Source organism: Heterocephalus glaber, unplaced genomic scaffold (assembly GCF_053883595.1).
Source record: "Heterocephalus glaber isolate CG9 unplaced genomic scaffold, H.glaber_assembly_v1.0 deba00001460, whole genome shotgun sequence".
Lineage (NCBI taxonomy): Eukaryota > Metazoa > Chordata > Mammalia > Rodentia > Bathyergidae > Heterocephalus > Heterocephalus glaber.
Window position 1 is genome coordinate 1743481 of NW_028258307.1, and position 22325 is coordinate 1765805.

Sequence of the window (22325 nt, forward strand, 5' to 3'; positions counted from 1 at the left end):
CAAGCAGGAGTGGAATTCAGAGTCGAATGACGCTCACTGTCTAAGTGTCCCGTCAAGGGCCAGCTTGGGGATATGAATGGAGCCCTCTGAACTCCAGTTTCAAACTGATGGATGAGGCAGGGAGGAGAATGGATCCTGCCCTACCCTATTCAGGTGTGAAGGGCATTCAGGAGGCAGCAGACAGCCTTGAGCGCTGTTTGCATTTATGAAAAGCTTCACTGCTTGTTTTCTCCACATTCCAGACAAGAAGCCAGAGCTGCCGAGTACAAGTCTCCTCCACATGGTGGGGAGGCCGAGCCAGGTGCAGGGGGGTGTTCCTGTCCAAGGCATGATTCTTCCCACCCCTCAGAGGAGCCCAGTGCACAAAACAAGATCCCCGAGTCAGCTCGAGCCTCCATGGCAAATACCACAGGCTGGGCGTCCTCCAGCACAGGCTGTTTTTCACAGTTCTGCAGCTCAGAGCCCAGGACCTAGTGCTGCCAGGGATTTACTCTGAGGCCCCTATTCCTGGCTTGTGGAGGGTTAGGTGTGTGCTCCCATGGCTTCTCCGTACAGGTGAGCAGAAAGAGCAGGAGCTCTGCTGGGCTCTCTTCTCATGAGGATGGGAAGCCCTCATGACCTCATCCAACCTAACCACAGAGCCAACTACTGTCACGGGGGGTGGGGACATGGACATAGGGATTTATGTGGCGTGGGGTGAGGAACATAAATATTCATCCCAGAAGACGGGGCTGGAGAGGGGCTTCTTCTTCATCTGCTACAGCTCTCCAGCTCAGGTCCATAAAGATTTGCTGATAATCTACTAGGAGCTGAGCACAGGACTGGGCACTGGGTGAATGGGAGCCCCCAAAGAGCTTACTTAATGCAGGAAATATCAGAATAGCTCCCGGAAGTAGGAGACTGCTTATGCAACAATTTACTACAGCAAACTTCACAAGATATTTCTTCAGATAGCTTTGTTTAAAACAACAGTAATGCAAGTTGAGAAACTAATCAGTACATAATTAATATTTGATAAGGTGATACATTTATTATTTTGCTGAGGAAGGTGGGGGAGGGTAAGGAGAGACACACATGTTCAGCCCACAGATGCTTAGAAGGAACACAAAGGACCTGTGTGTACCTCCTGATGGGGAGTCATCAGGTCCAGCTAAGTAAAGTGGTTCTCAAATGATCAGAGAGAGATGCCTTGAGTACACTTACGTTCTGTCAACTGAGTAGGCATCGTTAGAATCACATTCTGGATCAGAAAACTAGAGGGGTTCTGCTTCAAGTAACATACATTGGGCCACTACTGCATGCTAGTAGGTAGGTACATAGATAGATATTCAGTCTCATTTAATTTTTATAACAAAACTATGTGAAAATTTTGTTATCCACACTTAAGTAATTTGAAATGAGGACCAAAGAAATTAACTCGAGGCTCAAAGATAGTGACTAATAGATTATTAGTGACTAAGACACTGCCAACCATCCAAATGTCATTCTGACCACACACACACACACACACACACACACACACACTTCTCCTCTCTCAAATATTCCAGCTCTTAGGATTTTTTTTTACCGTTACTATTTTGGTATGCTACTTTAGAATGGTAAAATTCTCTCTCTTTCTCTCTCTCTCTCTCTCTCTCTCTCTCTCTCTCTCTCTCTCTCTCTCTCTCTCTCCCCTGCCAGAGAGAGGGAACAGCCAAACCACAATTTGTCATTGGTCAGGGTTTAAATGGAAAGCATATGGAGTCATTGAATATCTGGATATAATCTAAGTGGGAAGAAAATTAATCAAAGCTGAACCTTTATTCTAAAAACTGCTAAATGTAACCCAATCATTATATACTGTTTTTTTATCTTTCATTTTAGGTATTTTTCTTTAAAGTTACACTGTATTGAGTATATACAAACACACAGATGAGAGATGATAAATTCCTAGGTAATTGAACTTTGAGATAAAAGTGTGGAAAATATTTAAAGATTATAGGTGTATATTAAACATACAAAGGATGCATGGATGGTTGTGGGAGGGTGGACAGGTGGAAGGAAGGAAGGATATATAGATATGGTTGGATGGACAGATGAGTGGATGTATAAATGGATGGATACATGGGTGGGTAGATGGATGGAAGAGTAGATAGATGGGCAGATGAATAGAGATTGGCAAAGGCAGATTTTAAAACACTGTTTATATTTGAGATACAGTAGATCATTTGGACTTTGTTCCAGAAGGATATTATTCTTATTAGAACTTAATGTGTTGTAAAATGTCTGCAAAGTAAATCCCTGCTTTTCTTCTCTTGTTTAATAAAAGAAATATTCAGAGAAAGGATTGTGTTTTCTATTCATGAAGCTTGAGGAGGTGGGAAAGAGCTAGGTTGGGTGATCAGGAGAACTATCTGTATATTTGTTAGTTGTCTTTCAAATTTCACATAAAAAGATTTAATTCCTAAATGAAGAAGAGACACCTTTTCAGGATGAAAGAGGCTCATCTGGACCACGCTCTGCCCTTCCGAGAGGCCCCAATTCAGATGAGGACATGAGAAGGCTGTGTCAGAACAGCCTCACTCGGGAGCCAAGCTGTCCACAGCTGACAATCCAAAAGCAAGTACATTCAATGATCTCATCCAATTAATGCCAGCAGCAAATAATCCTACCATGAAATTCTTCAAGGAAAATTTTTAAATATGAAAATAAGGTTAGAGTAATAAGGTAATCTCCACAAAGACTTTCTTGGGAGGCCAGAACACCTTCACATTTTATACAAAATCCTCAGCTTGCCAAAGACTTGAAGGAGCCATCAAGGCCTGTGAGCCAAACCAGCACTCTGCAGGTCAGCAGAACTGATGTGAAGCTCTTTCCCTCCTTGAGCTGCGACCTTTCTCCCTGGGCCTTCTTGCCCCTCTGGCTTCCCCTCTGGAAGCCAGCAAACTTCTTCAGCCATCTTTCCCATCCTCGGGCTGCTGTTGAGCCTGGGATCTGCAGCCCAGCCAACTTTGCAGAAAACCACAGTTTAGATGGAAAATCACTTTTGGTTTCTGGCTCCTCAGCAGTACTGCACATCTAATTAGCTCAACAATTGGTCCCTGTGATAAAATCAGCTAATTTTATGTTCAAATGGCTGCTCTGTGGTAAGCAATCCTGTCACTCTCAACTTCACATATAAAGAAGTTGCTGAAGAAGCTGGTTCCTAAGGGTCACTGGGGGCAAACTAGTGAAGACTTATCAAGTTAGTAACCTAAGTCAATGTTATAGTTAGCACACAGGGTCCTGCCAGGCTCGGATAAGATGAAGCCCAGAACATAGTGACAGGACCAGAAATGCCAACCTTTACGGGGAAAACAAGAAATATAAATGAATAGAATGAGTCATCTGCAGACTTTCCCTGCTCTTAGAAATAAATCTAACGTTTTTCACAAGATTACAAAGTTCTAGACCCTAACCTGCTAATGTGACTACCAAGACTAAATGCCTCTGTTGTTTCAGGAACTTGTTCAAGATGACCTTAGATATAAGATGCAGGAAAGCCAGTTTGGGGGGTCACCTGCTCAGCTGTCTGCTCCCCTTCAGTCATGGCGAAGGTGGTGGCTGAGAGCCCAGAATCTCCCCTATGTGGGTTCCATTAGAAACCACATGACTTCGTCAGGTGAATATAAAAAATAAAATTGATTCCCTTATGATGTAATGGCTAATTATATCATTATCACAAGCAAATTATTGATTTCTTCACCCCTCTTTGGTATATATTTTTTCAATTATATCAATGCAATGAACAATTAGAAATTCATATGAGTTTTAAAGTGAGAAACAGGATCTCAGAAATACCTGTGTGCATATAATTTTATATAGATACAGAGATATACACAGCTATATCTGAGCATATCTATTATATCTATGTATGTAGATGAAGACACGTGAAGATTTACGAGTGACTTTATTTAGAGAACTGTTTCAGGCAGTAATTAGCATTTAGTAAACAGCTGCTCTTTTGCTATCTATTATTATTGCTGCTGTTACTGCGTAGTGACATAGGAACGGTCCGTCATGGCCTTCTATGAACTGGACAGAGAAAACCCTCTATGGGATGACCCCACGAGTGCAGCAGGATGCCCTGCAAAGAGTGGCCTTCCTCCTTTGCTCCAACAAGAACCCCAGAGAGCCACTCAGTCCTGGAGTCAGCCTTGAGCCCTTGCACACAGCAGGCTTCCATGGCTGGGGCTGGGTGTGGGTGTGGAGAAGGACCCTTGATACAGATGCCATCAGATGCCAGGTGGTGCCTGGTTCTCTGAGGTCTCTCATTGGTTTTGTGCAGCTGCATGCACCACCAGTGCTCATCCCATACCCAGGGCACATGTCTGCTGTCTTGACGCAGCCAGCAGTGCAGAGTATGCTATGCCCTGGTCAATGGCGTCCACCAGAAATATGCTTCCTTTCCTTCCCTGGAAGGGGTGACGATTTCACAGGTGCAGACCACCTGTTAGGACAGAAGAGGCCAATGTGTACTAGGCCTCCCTTCTTTCCTCGTCCACTCCCTGTCCCTTGCTCCAGCTCCTTGGTACCACACACCCCAGGTGGTTCTCACACATAAGCTGCTGACTTGGGCTTAGTCTTCCTTGAGTCTCAGGCTAAGACAAAAATCACAGTGGTCACCCAGGTACCAATGCGTATTAGCCCTACTGCCTACTCAGTGAGACATGTGGAAAGAGGAAAATGACCTTCTTCTCCAGAAAGGAAAGAGTGCAGATCTTGGCACAGCAGCTCTGCAGGGCATGAAAACCTGTGTTCCCCACAGTCCTGTGCTCTGGCAAGAAGCAAGCCATGGCAAGGGTGGGAGGCCGGCAATCCTGCATCTTCCAACTGGGGAGCCAGACTGATGCGGTCTTGCCCTTCACGGTGCACACGTGTGCACACCTGCATGCACACACTCGGCCCCTTCTGGGCCTGTGCTGTCCAATACCCTAGCCACCAGCCACCTGTGGCCATTTAAATATACGCGTTAATTAAAATAGTCTTATCAGCTCCTTAGTTGCACTCATCACATTTCAGCTGCTCCATAGTCCCATGTGACTAAAGGCTACTCCGCCAGACAGCATGGAAAAGACAACGGGCGTCATGGCAGAAGGTGGACTGGCACTGGAAGCACTGGTTGAGAGTAAAGACTTTGGGTGTTTAGCTAATTAGAACAGAAACACGGGACTTGCGACTTACCTCTCAGTGGTATCTAGGGCCACTTTTATTTATGTGATAGAATAAAAGATACGTAACAATGTGTGTTCTCTGAGTTGGTGACAAAGTAATTCTTCGTGGTTATATGAGGAGCAATGTAAGTCTGGGTACTGGAAGCAAAGGAGTCCTCAGTCCTTATTTTTCGAAACTAGATGCTAATTTTAAAGCCAAGCCAAATGTCTGTCCTCCGTGTGCTAACATGTAGAACATCCAAAAACCATTCATTCAGAACTGTCTAGAATATAAGACTAACATTTCCAAAATGCACAAAATAGTGGAGAAATGAATAAAACAATTAATTGTTTAATGCCTAAATTTTATTTCGGATGGACATCAGTTACCTAAAATCAACATAGTTTCAACTCAAAGCTAAGAGGGTAGAAACTGGAAAATAAACATAAGTCTCTCACCATCACATGAAAGTTAAAATTTTGATTGTGAACACTAAAATATCATCTCATTTTGAGATATTCTGAAGGTCAGCTAATATCCATCTAGAGTCTCTTGATATCACTGCTAGCACCCTACAAGGGCTAGGAATCATTAAATTAGGCAATGTATTTATAATAGCATGACTCATCTCACTTTTGGCATTAATTACAAGCACTGCCTTTATAATTAAATATATTAGGATTAAACCAACTAGACCTATTTTTGAAGCTTCTGCTTGGGGTTGGTTGGTTCTCCACAATGCCTGGTAGAGCATTCCCTCCCATTTCTCAACTGTCTATGGTGCTCAGGTCCTAAGCTCTCTTTTCTCAACCCTTTTTTTTTACTCCATTTAGTTTATTGGCCCATTTTAGGTATAACATACAGTTACCTTCATCATTGGGATCTTGTACCTTTACATAGTGTATCTTGGTTCTTATTTTTTTCCCCTTTCCCCTGCCCTCCCTTCACCCTCTCCACCCTTCCCTATTTACAAAGACTTTGTTTCCATGTTTTTCCTTTCCTCATATTTTTTCTTTTCCCTTCTTTCCTTTCCCCTTCCCCTCCCACTTCCCCTATTCCTTTAAACATTTTTTTTCTCAACTCTTATCGGCTTCTCTAAGTGGTCTTATCAGCAAATAGGTCTTCATTTAGTAAACATATGTCGACAGCTCCCAATAACAATAAGGGCTCCCATTTATTTAGCACTTACTATGTACTAAGCCCCACATCTCACAAGCATTAACCCAGTTAACACAACAACTCTCAAGGAACAAACAACCCATGCTTCCTCCCAACAACCACGTGGATGCCCTTACCGTGGGTGCCTCACTCTACATTTTCAAAATTGAATTTACCTTCCCCACAAATCTGCCTCTGCATCCCCATGCTTTTGTTCAGAAAATCACTGGCCAGAAACCTGCAAGTAACTGTGGACCCTTCTCTCTCACTGACCTTCAACTTCCAGTTAAGTTCCAAGTTCTCTTAAGTCTACTTCCTAACTTCCCTTCATTCCATCCCTACTTCCACCATCCTAGACAGTGCTCTCAGGATTTCTACTCTGGAGTCCTGCAGAGCTGCCCACCTCATCTCCCTCTGTCTAGTCCTATTTCTCTTTACTTCCACTTATTCTACATAGTTATTCTCCTGTGTTTGAGGATCTGAAAGTTGAGATAAGAACAAGGTAGGGGCTGGGGATTTAGCTCAGTGGTTTAGCCGCCTGCTGTGCAAGCACAAGGACCTGAGTTCGATCACCGGTACCAAAAAAAAAAAAAAAAGAACAAGGTCTCCTTCGGCCTCATAGGTTTGCCTGAGTTAAATAAAATATATGATGGTTTTTTAAGTGTCAAGCACATGCTAATAAACCACACAAGTGACATGAATTGATACAGTTCAACAGGAGGAGCTGACATGCATGACCAACACCACATATGTCTGGGAAAGCCCACTCTTATCAGAAAATCATAATGAAAAGCAATACGAGAAAACACTATTTGTAGGTAAAAGTTGTTTGGAATAAAAACATAAATATACTCCCAAACTGAGCAGTTTAAAATAACATGCATTTATTATTTCACAGTTTCTGTGGCATGGTTCCCTAGTACCTCTGGCTCAAGGACTGTGGCCTCATCTGAAGGTGGGATGAGGGATGAGGGGTTCCCTGCTTGCTCAGGTGGTTCTCAGCAGGCCTTAGTTCCCTGCCATGTGACCCCTACATAGAGCTACCTCACAACATGGTGGCTAGCTACCCAGGGTAAGTGATCCCAGAGAGAGAGAGAGAGAGAGAGAGAGAGAGAGATCCCAAGATGCAAACCACAGTCTTAATAACCTGACCTCAGAAGTGACAGCCCATCACTTCTGTCACTAAATCCAGCCCACACTCCAGCAGAGGGGACTAAACACTGGAATCGGTTCTCTGGGCTGACTATGGTTACCAGCCAGGGAGAGATCACAGCTGTAGAGTGGCCACATGCCCACCCCACCTCAGCGTGCCCCTCAGCCCAGTCTGCTTGTAAAAGTCAAGCTGACCGTGAGTCCCGCGCCTGCTACCTGCTCACCAGTAGATACACTCTGTCCCCATTTACCTAGTTCTAAAACGGATCAGCAGTAGAGTGACTACTGGCTATACTGCGAAATGTGAATCCACATCAGACAAGATGAGCATAACTAAAATTTAAGCTTTATCGTTAAGCTCTAAAATGTAAAGCAATTAAAGTTATTTTTAAAAGAACTAAATGTCTATTGGAGGAAGTTTTTAAAATATTACATAAGTTAATAGTAAAATAATTATTTTATGATGTAAAGTACATATTTCTGGGAGGTATTTTTATTATACTTCAGTTTACTGTTGTTACTGGCAAATGAGCATCATGAGTTGAATTGTGTCTCCCAAGAAAAGATATGTTGGGGTCCTAACCTCTCACAATATGACCTTGTTCTCAGGCAGGGTCTGTAGGGAGGTAATCAAGTTAGATGAGGTCATTAGGATTAGTCCGAATCCAATAGGACCATAGTCCCTTAAAAGCAGAAAATTTGGATACAGATACAGACACACCTAAAATGTGACTATCCTTGGGAGAAGGCGGCCATCTACAAGCCAGGGACTGAGGCCTGGGGCAGAGCCTTCCTTGCAGCCCACAACTCCCTTTCCACAACTGTGAGATAATACATGTCTGATGGCTAAACAAGGCAAGATTCAGACAGAGAGAGAGAGGACGGAGAGAGAGAGGGAGAGGGAGAGAGCAGAAACTCTACTTCAACCAGCACAAATTCATCCGGATGAGTTGATTTAAAAAGAAATACACAAGGCCCACTCCAGAAGTCGCATTGTGTCCATTTCTTGCACACAATGGCTTCAGTCCAAGAGACTGGCACAGATGTTAGGAAATGTGCAGTGGAACACAGTTCCGGGTGGGAGAAGCAAACCCCTCCAATGTGGGGACTGGCCTCTGTCCTCACAGCCCGGCTGCACAGGGCGGGTGCCCTACCTTCTGGTAGTCCTCCTTGGACTGCAGGGCTGCCTGCATCTGTGCAGTGCACGTCGGGTAGATGGCTGAGCGGTACTGGGTGCCGTGGTCGTTGCCCTGGCGCATGCCTGTGGTGGAGAAGGGAAGGCATCAGGAGGTGAGTGAGCAGCCACTGAGGTTGTCAATACTCTTTCACATGGCTTCATGAGTGATGTCTTCTTATGGGCTTGCTTTCATTTTATCTCTACTTTCTAAAAATGAGCATGAAATGTGATCAGTTTTGATTTGTCTGTTTTAGTTATAACAAATATCTTGAACTTCAGTAAATTGATCATAGGTCTTCACTCATACTGGATGCTCCATGACTAAAAAATTTTATATGCAAATATTTAAATAATAACCTATCCCTTCATGACCTATAAAGTACTACAATGCACATTATTTCCTTGGATCCTAACGAGATACTCTGTGTGGAAGGAATTATGGTCCCTCACTTGGCAGGTAAGGAAATGGGATAATGTCGGTGTAGGTACCTGGTTGTACACCTGTGACAAAGGTCATACACCTGCTCAAGGAAACTGGGACTTAATGTGAGCAAGCACAATTTCCAGCCTGTCACAGCAGCCTAAGGGGGGTGGTGGTCTGTTTCTGACTGATTTGTCCCCCAAGGGAAGTAGCCACAGGCTCACACTCAAGGTGTTCCCAGGACACTCTGGATACTTTCAAGAGAAGTGACATCATGGACACTGTCCACACCTCTGTCTTCCTGCACCTTTTCGTTCTTTTCTTTTTCAGCACTAAGGAAGTGACTGAAACCAGGCCCTTCACACTGAACTACATTCCCAGCCCTGGCAATATTTTTCATTTTGAGACAACATCGTGGTAAGTTACCAAGTTGCTCAGGCTAGGCTCCAAATTTTGATCCTCCTGCCTCACTCACCCTGCCAGAATGCTGAGATTACAGGCTTGCAGCACCATGCCTGGCTACATCATTCCTTCCCCATGAACCAAAACCGACAAAGTCCTCCTTTGGAAATATGGGAATTAGTCACATAGTTACAACGCCACCTGGAAACGACAGTCTCACAAACTGGAACCCTTGACCTTCTCCTCTCAATTCCACTTAGATTTTCTAATGAAACAGAAACCTTCCCACATTTAATATAATGTCTACTTTCTTCCTAGCCACTCTGGTCAAACACCTGTCCAGTTAGAAAGGAGGGCAAGAACATGCTAAAGAGAGACGCAAATAGGAAACAGAAAGAAAACATCAAAGCCTTTGAGTACATCCCCTTGGCTCTTGGGTGACTGGAGAATACTCTCAAGAATACTCAAGAATAACAGTGTGAATCTGATTGGGTTTTTCCACTGAAATTCATCTTGAGGAGATGGTATAGTATCTTAAACAATGAAACCATATGCCTATATCCGCACACATGTGTATTGAATATTCCATTGGATGGATTTTGAAATTCAGAAGTATTTCACTAGGCAAAAAATGATTTGATATTCAACAGATTGAAAATTTTACAGGACCACAGATTTTTCTCTTCTCATTAATTTTTTTTTTCTGGTACCAAGGATCTAACTCAGGTCCTTGCGCTTGTGAGGCAGGTGCTGTAACCAGTAAGCTAAATCCCCGCCCCTACTCATTAATGTTAATACACTGCATTTACAGACATTTAGCATCACTGGACTGTTGCTTATCCTATCATAACCCCAAACCTAGTAAACATGCAAGATGCCTAGGACTTAGACCTACTACACCTTGTTTCATGTATGAGTCTCCTACCCACTGGCTTTATGCAAACTACTGAGTCTTTCTGAGCCTCAAGCCTCGTTTGTAAATCAGGGATAACAAGGGCCTCACCTATAGATTTGCTGTGAGGAATAAATGAGATAGGTCCTGGAAAATACTTTGTTGACTGTAAACTATTACATGTCAAAAACTTTTATTTTTACAACTTTTACTGATCTTAGGACATTTCAGAACAACTGGTTTGAAATAAAAATAACAAAAACCATCATACAAGATACTCTGGGAATGGTCCCCTTTTCCCTTGAGAAGCATGATTTACATCCACCTCTCAGACTCACAGCAGATATCACACAGATAAATCCAAAGAGGGGGCCAATATTTGTTTTATGTGGATAGAGATGTCCCGTTGAACTGTTGAATTTTTAACTAGTTATTACATTGCTTAGCAGAATTACCTTCCCAGTTAAATTTTAACACTGTTAATTTCTACCCTTGATCTGCATTCCAAGGAAGGGAAAGAACTCTGATACATTCATTCTGTCACCCTGCTTCACCCCACCTGCAGGGTTCCCACACATCCTCCCCCCTAAGTCCCTGAAGTTTAGGAAATTAGGCCTTTTTGCATTATCTTGTACCTCCTAAACACAGGCCCACTGGGGTACCACAAAGGGGGAAAGATCTGTAGTGTATTAGAAACAATCTTACTTAGTGTTTTATCTCCCTTCTTTCCCCAGTCCACCCATTTCAGGGAATGTACTATATATTGGCACTCAGAAATAAAATCACAGAAGTACTCTCAACTCGTCATGCCCCTAAGATCAGTATGGGGAAGAGGAGGCCAATAAGCATAATCAGGTGTTACAGTGTGATGGGAAATCTGTGCAAGGGTTTCGGAAAGGGCAGTGGGTGAGCTGACATGGGCTATGGGGAAGGGGCCTCAGCCTGCGGAGCTGCAGAGAGGGAGCGAGTCTTGTCTTGAAGGAGCAGTAGGTGGAACGGGGTGAAAGATCCTTCAGGAGAGAGCGAACAAGCTAATGATTAATAGTGGAACAGCGTGGTGCCTGGGAGACTTGGGAAAGCAGCACAAGCTTGCAAAAGCAAGCACCATGGTCAGCATCTTTATCAAACCCCAAGGTGCTGCTGCTCAAGAAGGATGAGCCCTTCACCACCAGGCTCAGAGCACGGACGAGAAAGCTGGCTCTCTAGGAAATGTGATTTGATGCTCAATGGATTGAAAAGCCAAGGAGAAAACCAATATCTAGGAGCTGCTGGAAATACAAGAAGCAGCCCTACCTGGCTTCCCCTGAAATCGCAAAACAAATGAAACAGTGGACTGTCGTCAATGGATCTAAGCAGACTTTAGGAGGCTGACCTCCAGAGGGTAAAATTAACCAAAGTTTCCCTTGAGAAAGAACAGAAAAATGTTGTGGAAAGATGGAATAACTCCTATGTCTTTCCTTCCTCTGGAAACAGCCATATTCTCCCCGGCAAAAGTATTCATATCATGAAAGCTGTGTGCTCAACATTATGGAGGCTCCAGAAGAATTCGGTTATAATCCTTGATCTCAGGAAATCACCTGGAGCACAGAAAGGGAAAGGAACAGCTATGAGCTTGCACTAGGCCTTTGCCAATGCCGTACTTCACTCTTTAGAATTGTTAAACCCTCTGTGACAAAAAGGAAATTATGGATCAGAGACATGAAGTGACCTGCATGAGGTCACTCAGCAGGTAATTGGCTGTCCTGTGATTTAAATTTTGATCTGTCTGACACCAAAGCCCTTTCTCCTTTCAAAACTGTTCATAAGATGTTCTATCAAAACAATCAAAGACAGGGGAACAAAGTGCTCCTCTGCATGTACATCAGGCTGGGAAGGGAACATCACAGCCTCAGGCCAGAAATATGAGCAGGCTTGGAATATTCTGAGGACCATACAGAGACAGGCCTGGGTCCTGACCAGGGGCCTGGTAGGAAAGGAAGCTGGTCAGGTGAGGCCACATAAGTGTCTCTTTGGTTTCCGAGGAGCCAGAACCCTGGGTGTATGTGATCATTTATGATCCCCAGTTCTCTTTCACACAGACTTAACAAGCATTGCAAAGTTCACTGTGCCCTCCACTTGGCTTTGGGAAAACAAAGCAAATAAATTATGTGTGCTATGTGGCTGTCTGCATGCTGCAGGAGAGCAGCAATGGGCTGGCTGCGGATGGCGAAGAGAGAGCAGCAGACTCAGAAACAATACCTGTGCTTACCATTTTTCCACAGAGCTTGGAGCTGATTAATGAGGACCAGGCTTTGGGGCACTCTTGGCAAGAAGTGACCTCTTGTTGTCTACTGTTTGAGATTTCTCCATCAGCTTTTCCAAAGAAGACTTTAAAGGGAAAAACTATCCTGGACTGTGCTAAGTCTTCTGCCTTCTTGGGGAGCCAGAGAAAGCACTGGAGACTAGAGAGATGCCTAATCTATAATGAGGCAGAAAGGTGGATGAGATCCCATCTGCTCAAAAGACCTCCTAACCGTAGCTCATCCTTGGGTACCAGACTTCTTCTATAGAGTCTGGAGAGGTGAAAAATATGTTTGAACCAGGAACTGTTAAAGGGAAGTTCATGCTATGAGTTGTGGTTGTCCTAGGAGTTACCACCTGATGGTGAACTGAACATCAAGGTAAGCAAGGCCAAGACCCTATGGGTCTGAAATCACCACTGCATCTTAGGGAATTTAGAGGAACAATCTCATTAGCAGGACTCTCCTGCTAGTTGCTAATGTACAGCAACTCCTTCCAGTGTGAACTCCACCTTCTTTTCTTCTATGGACTCTTGCTAAGAAGAATGATGCTGGCCACAGGCAACTGAGTGAAGCCCAGGTACAGACATGAGTTTTGTCATGAGAAATGTCTGGATTCTAGTTCCAGCCCTGCCATTTACCAGGTGAGGGATCTCAGCTGAGGTTCTTACCCCATCTGACCTTCAGTTTCCACCTTTGGGAAACAGAGGAGAATAATGTATACCTCACAGAGCCACCAGGCATCTCTCGTGGGAGCCCAGTATACATATCTCCCTTAGCCCCCATAGCTTCTCATGCAGAAATTCAAGGAAGGGAACTTTCCAACATACTACTTAAGGATGACAAGATTTCTCAGCCAGCAGGACTCAGAAACCTACTTCAGGCTGTGAAATTTGATAGGGGTTTATTAAATATAGACCAATAAGCCTGATCTCAATCTCAAAAAATATCTCGAATTTACCAAATAGATAAGAATGCAGAGAAGTAACATGTGATCACTGAGGAAAAGCACAGATCTGTCTGTGACCCATGCCTCTCAGCCTCGATGATCTCTATTTATGAAGGGTTTGGTTAAATTCTTTTTTTTAAAATTCTTTTATTGGTATATTTTAGGTATACAATACGTTTACATTTATCATTGGGTGCTTGTACCTATACCTGATGATTCTTGATTCTTATTTTTTTACCTGTGCACCCTTCACCCCTCCACCCTTCCCTATTTACATAGATTTCGTTTCCATTTTTTTTCTTTTCTCATAATTTTTCCTTTCCTTTGTTTCCTTTCCCCTTCCCCTCCCACCACCTCTACACATTTTCCTATTTCAAATTATCAATTATTCATTTTAATCCTTATTTACACTTTCAGTTTCTCACACTAGAAAAACTATTTGGTATTTACACATGTGTGTCCTATTTATTTCACTTGAGTATGGCCTCAATATGCATCCATTTAGCTATAAATGTCTCTAGTTTCTCATTCTTTATGGCTGAGAAGTACTTCATTTTATATGAAAAAAGAAAACCCACATCTTCTTTATCCAGTTTCGAGTTGATGGGGACTTGGGCTGTTTCCAAACTTTAGCTATTACAAACTGTGCCGCAATAAACATGGGTGTGCATATATCGCTGTGGTATGATTCTTTTAATTATTTTGGGAAGATACCCAGCAGGGGAATAGCTGGGTCAAATGGGACATCTACTCCTAGTTCTTTGAGGTATCTCCATACCGATTTCCACAGTGGTTGCACCAGTCTGCACTCCCACCAACAAGGAAAAAGGGTTCCTGTCTCCCCACAACCCCACCAGCACTTGTTCTTGGTTGATTTCATGATAGCAGCCATTCTTTCTGGGGTGAGGTGAAATCTCAGTGTTGTTTTCATCTGCATCTCTCGAATGACCAGTGATGTTGAACATTTTTTCATATATTTATTTGCTGCTTTTATTTCTTTGTCTGAGAAATGTCTGTTCATTTCAGATGCCCATTTTTGAACTGGGTCTTTGAATTTGGGGGGTCTGATTTTTTTCAATTCTTTGTATATTCTAGATAATAGACCTTTGTCTGAGGTGCAGCTGCTAAAAAATTTTTCCCACATTGTAGGTTGTCTCCTAGTTCTGTTGGTGGTTTCTCTTGCAGTGCAGAAGCTTTTTAATAAGATGAGATCCCAGTTGTTGATTCTTTGTGCTGCTAGCTCCTGTGCTACTGAGGTTTTGTTCATAAAGTCTTTTCCTATGCCAATATCTTCAAGAGTTCTACCTAACTTATCTTCCAGCAAATTTAGTGTTTCTGTCTTAATATTTAGATCTTTAATCCACTTCGATCTTAGTTTAGTGCATGGTGATAGGTATGGGTCTAGTTTTAATCTTTGGCAGGTTGAAATCCAGTTTTTCCGACACCATTTATTAAAGAGGCTATCCTTCCTCCAGCAAGGGTGTTTGACTCCTTTGTCAAAGATGAGGTGGGTGAGTGTGTCTGAAGTTGTTTTTGCATATTCTAATCTATTCCACTGATCCTTGGGTCTGTTTCTTTGCCAGTATCATGCTGTTTTTAATCACAGCAGTTTTGTACTATAGTTTCAAGTTGGGGATTGTGATACCCCCAGCCATGTCTCTGTTGCCTACAATTGCTTTTGTTATTCTAGGTCTCTTCTGGTTCCAAATGAATTTTTGGATTGTTTTCTCTAGTTCCGTGAAGTATATTGTTGGAATTTCCATCGGCATTGCATTGATTCTATATAGTAGTTTTGGAAGTATGGCCATTTTCACTATATTGGTTCTTCCTACCCAGGAACAAGGGATGTCTTTCCATTTTCTTATATCCTCCTCGATCTCCTTTTTCAGAGTGCTTTAGTTTTCAGTGTAGAGGTCTTTTGCTTCCTTTGTTAGGTTGATTCCTAGATATTTCATTTTTTGGATGCTATTGTAAAAGGAATTATTCCCTGAATTTCCCTCTCAGTGAGTCTGCTATTCGTGTAAAAGAAGGCTGTTGTTTTTTGAGTGTTGACCTTATATCCAGCTACTCTACTGAATCTGTCAATTAGGTCTAGAAGTCTTTTGGCTGAGTTTTTTGGGTCTTCTATGTAGAGTATCACATCATCAGCAAATAATGACAGTTTAACTTCTTCCTTTTCTATCTTTATTCCTTTTATTTCTTTCTCTTTTCTAATTGCTGTGGCTAATGTTTCCAGAACTATATTGAACAGGAGTGGTGATAGTGGGCATTCTTGTCTTGTTCCTGATTTTAGCATGAAAATTTTCAGTTTTTGAGCATTTAGTATGATGTTGGCTGTTGGTTTTTCATAAATAGCCTTAATCAGGTTGAGATAAAGACCTTCTATTCCAATTTTCTGTAGCATTTTTTATCATGAATGGGTGTTGGATTTTATCAAATGCCTTTTCTGCATCTATTGAGATGATCATATGGTTTTTGTCCTTGACTCTGTTAATATAGTGTATTACATTTATTGATTTACAGATGTTGAACCATCCTTGCATCTCTGGGATAAATCTGACTTGGTCAGGGTGTATGACCTTCTTGATGACCCTCTGTATTCTGTTTGCCAGTATCTTGTTGAGGATTTTTGCATCTGTATTCATTAGGGAGATTGGCTGGTAGTTCTCTTTTTGGGTTGGGTGTTTCCCTGGTTTTGGCATCAAAGTAACACTTGCTTCCAGGAATGAATTTGGAAGCCGGGCTTCCCTTTCAATTTCCTTGATGAGTTTAAAGAGGAATGGCGATAGTTCTTCTTTAAATGTCTTGCAGAATTCAGCTGTGAAGCCATCAGGACCTGGGCTTTTCTTTGTTGGTAAATTTTTTATTACATTTTCAATTTCACTCATTGTAATTGGGGTATTTAGAATTTCTATATCTTCTTCATTTAAATTTGGCAATTCGTATGTATCTAGGAATCTGTCCATTTCTTCTGTGTTATCCATTTTATTAGAGTACAGGTTCTCAAAGAAGGTATTGATGATCCTCTGGATTTCTGCTGGATCTGTTGTGACTTCACCTTTTTCCTTCTTAATGGCATGGATTTGAACCCTTTCTTTCCTTCTTTTGATAAAGCTGGCTAAAGGTTTATTGATTTTATTTGTTTTTTCAAAAAACCAACTCTTTGATTCATTAATTTTTTGTACTGTTCTCTTAGTGTCCACTGCATTGATTTCTGCTCTGATCTTTATAATTTCCTCTCTTGTACGAGCTTTGGGTTTGTTATGCTCTTCTTTTTCTAGGAGCTTGAGGTTCTGCATTAGGTTATTTATCTGAGTTCTCTCTGTTTCCCTAATATGGGCATTCACTGCTACGAATTTCCCATGCAGAACTGTTTTCATTGTGTCTCATAGATTCCTGTATGTTGTACTGACATTATCATTTCCTTGTAGAAACTGTCTAATTTCTTCTTTAATTTCCTCTGTGACCCATTGGTTGTTCAGGAGGGTGTTATTCAATTTCCATGTGTTTGTGGGAGTTTTGCAGTTTCTCATGTTATTGACCTCCAATTTTATTGCACTATGGCCTGATAATATACAGGGGCTAACTTCAGTTCTTTTACATTTACTTAGACATGTCCTATGAGCTAGCATGTGGTCTATTTTGGAGAATGACCCGTGTGCAGCTGAAAAGAATGTGTATTCTGATTATGTGGGGTGGAACACTTTGTAAACATCTATTAAATCCATTTGTTCAACAGCTTGGTTCAGTTCTAAAATGTCATTGTTAAGTTTTTGTCTAGATGATCTGTCTATTGGTGATTGTGGGGTATTGAAGTCCCCCACTACAATTGTATTAGTGCTTATTTGATTTTTCATGTCCATTAATATTTGTTTTGTATATTTGGGGGAATTTGTATTTGGTGCATATATATTTAGGATTGTCATCTCTTCCTCTTGGATTGTTCCCTTCACAAGGATGTAGTGACCATCTTTGTCTCTCTTAATTAGTTTTGGGTTGAAATCTACTTTGTTTGCAAATAAGATTGCTACCTCTGCTTTTTTCTGGGTTCTTGTCACATGGAGAACTATTTTCCATTCTTTTACTTTCAGTCTATGAATTTCTATGAAGATGTGTTTCTTGTATACAGCATATTGCTAGATTTTGCTTCTTAATCCATTCTGTCAGTCTGTTTCTTTTCACTGGTGAATTGGGGTTATTAACATTGAGAGTTATAATTGTTAGATATTGACTCATCCTTGTCATGATGTTTTGCTGTTGTTGGCTCTTTATTTCTTATTTTTTCCCCTTTTCCCTTTAGTTTCTTACCTTTCCTGGTGGCTTCCCTCTGTTGGGCCTCCTGGAGTTGTGACCTTCATTGTCTTTTTCTAGGATATTGCTTAGGATTGTTTGGAGTGCTAATTTGGTGTTCATGAAATTTCTCAGGTGTTCTTTGTCATTTGTTGTCACTCCAGGCTCTCCTTGATTTGAGGGTTTATTTTGAGAAGTCTGCTGTGATTATTATGGGCTTTCCTTTGTAGGTGATTTGTTTCTTTTCTCTAACTGCTTGTAGGATTTTGTTCTTCTGTTGAGTTTCTGGGATCTTGACTATTATATGTCTATATGTAGATTTTTTTTTTTTTTATCATGGCTAGTTGGAGTTCTATATGCCTCACTTATCTGTATGTCCAATTCTCCACCTCTGTCTGGGAAGTTTTCTACTATTACTTCTGTGAACAGTTTTTTTTAAGTCAATTTTACTTTCTCCTGTTTTTTTGTGAACTCCTATCAGTCTTATGTTATTCTTCTTTGCATCATCTTGCAGCTGCTGGATTGATTTCTCGTGGTCCCTTACTATTTTGAAGAGATCTCTGTTTTCATAGTCCTTAACCACAATTCTGACTTCTATCTCTGATACTGTATATTCAGATTCCCTTAATCTGCTCTGCATGCTTTCAATGGAGTTTTTAATCTCCTGAATATCTGTTTGAATCTGTTTCATGGTTTCCATTTCTTTCTTATGTTGGGCATTCATGGCTTCCAGCATGTTTCTGAGCTCATCTATTTTTTAATCTGTTTCTGTTCTAGAGCCTCTAATCATGTCTTTCACTGTGCTCACCATCTCTGTAGTTATCTGGGAAATTATTTCTGTTTTGAATTTTTCTAGAGCCTCATTGATCTGTTTTGTTACTTCCTGTGCTATCAGTTCAGGGTGTCCAGGTGGTTGATTATCAGACTTTTCCACCTCATTTCCCCCAGAATTTGCCTTTTGTGGGGTGAAAGCCTGAGTTTGTACCTTACTTAAATGTCTTCTCATTTTTGTTTTTGGTACTGTCCTTGATTTAATTCTTGGGTTGATACTTTGAAGTTGCTTATTGTACATATCTTTGTTGATGTATTTAGAACACTTATGGAAAGATTGCTTCTCAGAGATGTCTTCCAGATATAGCTGGTCTTTAGGTTTTGAGTCTCTAATGGCTCTGAAGCTGTCTCATTTTCATTATACCAGGAAGGACAACTGATTAGATCAATCACAACACCTTAGCCCAAGTGATATAATCAGCAACACAATAGCATCAAGTACCTCTTAGAAAATGACAATTTGTGGTAGTTATTAATCTATCACCTTTAACTGTGTGAATTAAATCAAAATCAAGGACCAACCCAACATATGTTTATAGTGAATAAACTCTTCAATATAGCAACTTTACCCTTCAGGATGGGGAGTTAGAAGGAGTTGGGGAGGGAGGAATAGGTAAGTAAAACGATAGGGGAAGGTTGTCAGTGAGGCCAGAGGGCACAGGCAAGAGAAGGAAAGAGAAGGAAAGAAAGATAAAGAAGAGATGCAAATTAGGGGCAGAACAGGAACACAAAGGGAGATGAAGAACAATGTGGGACAACAAGAGAGTGAGGCAGAGAGAGGGAGAGAAAGAAAAGAGAAAAGAAAGAAAAATAGAAATTTTAAAAGAGTAGCAAAGAAGAAAAAAATTGAAGATAAGAGAAAAAATAGTGGTAATTTTGAAAATAACAAATAAAAGATAAAAATGAAGGGCCTCCTTCAGGGTATGTCTTTGCTATCAGTAGACAACGTGGGTAGCAGTGTGTGGTTATAAGTCAATGAGTCTCAGTAAGCCAGTAACAGACCCGTGAGATTCAGGCAGATTTCTGGCTGAAAGTTCCAAGTTGAGCTGCCTGTCCTCCTGCAGGGTTGAACTCTGCAAGGTTCTACTGCAGGTTCCAGCTGCCCTTCCTCTGAAGATAGTCCAGGTTCCAATGGGAGGTGATGATCCCTCCAATCTACCAAGCACAGTGGTCTGGCGTGCCTTTATTGCAGAGATTCTCTTCACTTTTCCAGTGGGCTTTAGTTTTCATCAGGGAGCCTGAGAGAGGCCCTCTTTCTGTTGTTCACTTCTGCAGCTCAGGACAATGGCCTTTATGCTCCCCTGTGCCTCTGTAGTGTGGATCCAAGTAGCGACTTGGTCTCTGGCTTGGTCTCCTGGTCGAAAGTGGGCAGAGCAAGCTGGACTAGGCAGGGCATACTCAGCCCCCGCCTGCTCTGCCCACAGACACGACCAAGCTGGAGACTGGTAGGCATCTGGTTAAATTCTTTTCCAAACAATCCTAGTGAGCTGTAATTGACATACAATAGATTATATGTATTTAAAGTGTGCAGTGTGATCAGTTCTGAGGTGTGTATACACTATGAAAACATCAGCACACTAGAGAATGAACAGCCCCCAAAATTTCTGCATGCCTGGTTCTTCCTCCCAAGCTTCCAGGCAAACACTGATCTACATTCTGTCATTATAGATTTGTTGTCATGCAAATGAAATCATATAGTATGTACTACAAAATACTTTGCCCAATGCGACAATATGTTGGTGCATGAATCAACAGACAGTCCATTCCTTTCGGTGACAAGCGCAGTGCTACTGACTGAGAAGACCACAGTTGCTTTTTATGCAACCACCAGTTGACGGACATCTGAGATGCTTCCAGCTTTTGGCTATTTCAAATCAAGCTGCCATGGCGATTCACATACAAGTCTTCGTACGGACAAGGCTCTCATTTCTCCTGGAAAGATACCTAGAAGTGGAATGGCTGGTATGTTTACATTTAACTTCTTAAGAAGCTGCCAAACTGTTTTCCAAAGTGGAAATGCCATGTTACACGCTGTCAGAGGGTCTGAGCTCTCTAGTTGTTCTGAATCCTCGTGAATTCCATCTCCCCAGTACCCTGCACTTCTGGTCCCTTCTGCTCAACTCATGGAGGTGGTGGACTCCACCCAGCTGCCTCAGCTTACTCACTGGCCTGGAAACATCCTCCAAGAAGTCAGACGGGGCCATTGTGGGACTGATTTGTGTGTCTGGTGCCCCATGCCTGGAGGACCACCCTTTATATCTCTTGTCCAGTGTTTAGGTGTTTCAGGTGGTGGGTATAAAATTCAATCCCTCCTACTCCTTCTAGATGACAAAAAGAGTCTTTGGGATAAGTACTCTTTAAATATCTTCCAGCCCTAATGATTTAAAAGCATTTACAGTTAAAACAATGCACATGGGGTCATAGGCTGAGAAGGTTTCCATAGGTTTGGGTGAGGGCAACAGAAGGCTCTGGTATTTTGTTTTTCCTATTAGTCTGTTAAAAAATGGACTCTGAAATTTTATTTCAGTAAAACAACTCAAATTAAAAATTTATATGAATGGCACCTGAATGGTGATAAATATTTTTAAGTCCCTATCACTAATCAACAAATTACTTATGGCTGTTTTTGCCCCATGTTTGTTGTTATTTTTGCTCACTGTTCTATACATTTTAACAGCCCCTTCCTTCCTGAAATGCCTTCCTCCTAGCTCTCTGGACACTACCCTTCCCTAAGTCTTTCACTACTTCCTGGTCACTCTGGCACTGTTTACTCTTCTATTTTCACCTCATCATCACTGCCTATGTTCCTGGGCCCTTCCTTCCTTTCCCTGAGCCCTCCGGCGACACAATCATTCCCTTTCCAGCGCTGAGCTTCTACATGTCTGAACCTGTCATCTGTACCCCATCTTTCAGAAGTCAGCCATGTAGTACTACATTCAATGGAACAGCCAAACATCTAGGCTCCATGGCCCTCAGTTCTCAACCCGACCGCACTGTCTCTCCCTTTCCCCCCCATTCTCATCTCTATCAAGGGACTTGATCACTCTCCTTGCAGTCCTTCCTTTTGATCTGGGAGTGATGCAGGTCTTACCCAAGCCTCCTTTATTCCTGAAGCCAAACGTCTCCTAGTTCTACCTTTCCTTCCTGTAAATCTTCCACTGATGTCCTTTCCCTTTCCACAGCCTCCACTCAGTGTAGACGCAATGTCTTGGTGGGTGATGATTAAACCAGCGTGAATATCTGGGTCTTCTGAAGAGCTCCAATTCAGGGGTTGCTTAATAAAAGTGTTCTCATTGTTTGAAGCTATGTAGATTGAAAAAGTGAGCCAGTAGCTCCTTTCAGTCATGGGTCATTCACTACATGACCCATCACTGCTTCCAGAACTGGACGCTGCCTGTTTTCACTCCTCTTCCAGAAACAAAGCCCAAAGGCACCATTTTCAGGTTTTTCCATTCTCAAAACAAAACAAACATGATGCAGAAAATGCTAGAGGCCTGAAACTCCCTCCTATGAAACACTCTCAGTGTCATAAGTTTTTTGGTAGACTTATAGTTTCAAAATTCCTTTCAATTTTATGAAAGCCAATACACTAATATTTATTC

The 22325-nt window shown here is 41.9% G+C and overlaps 1 protein-coding gene across 8 annotated transcripts in view; it reads right to left on the minus strand.

The window, feature by feature from the left end:
* The window catches only part of Msra (methionine sulfoxide reductase A), a 368989-nt gene that overhangs the window by 77873 nt on the left and 268791 nt on the right, over positions 1-22325 (minus strand). For all 8 annotated transcript variants that reach the window (XM_087216696.1, XM_087216699.1, XM_087216697.1 and 5 more), the window contains one exon: positions 8637-8743. In XM_087216696.1, the coding sequence (XP_087072822.1) occupies positions 8637-8743 (107 nt within the window). The remainder of the gene's footprint in view (positions 1-8636; positions 8744-22325) is intronic.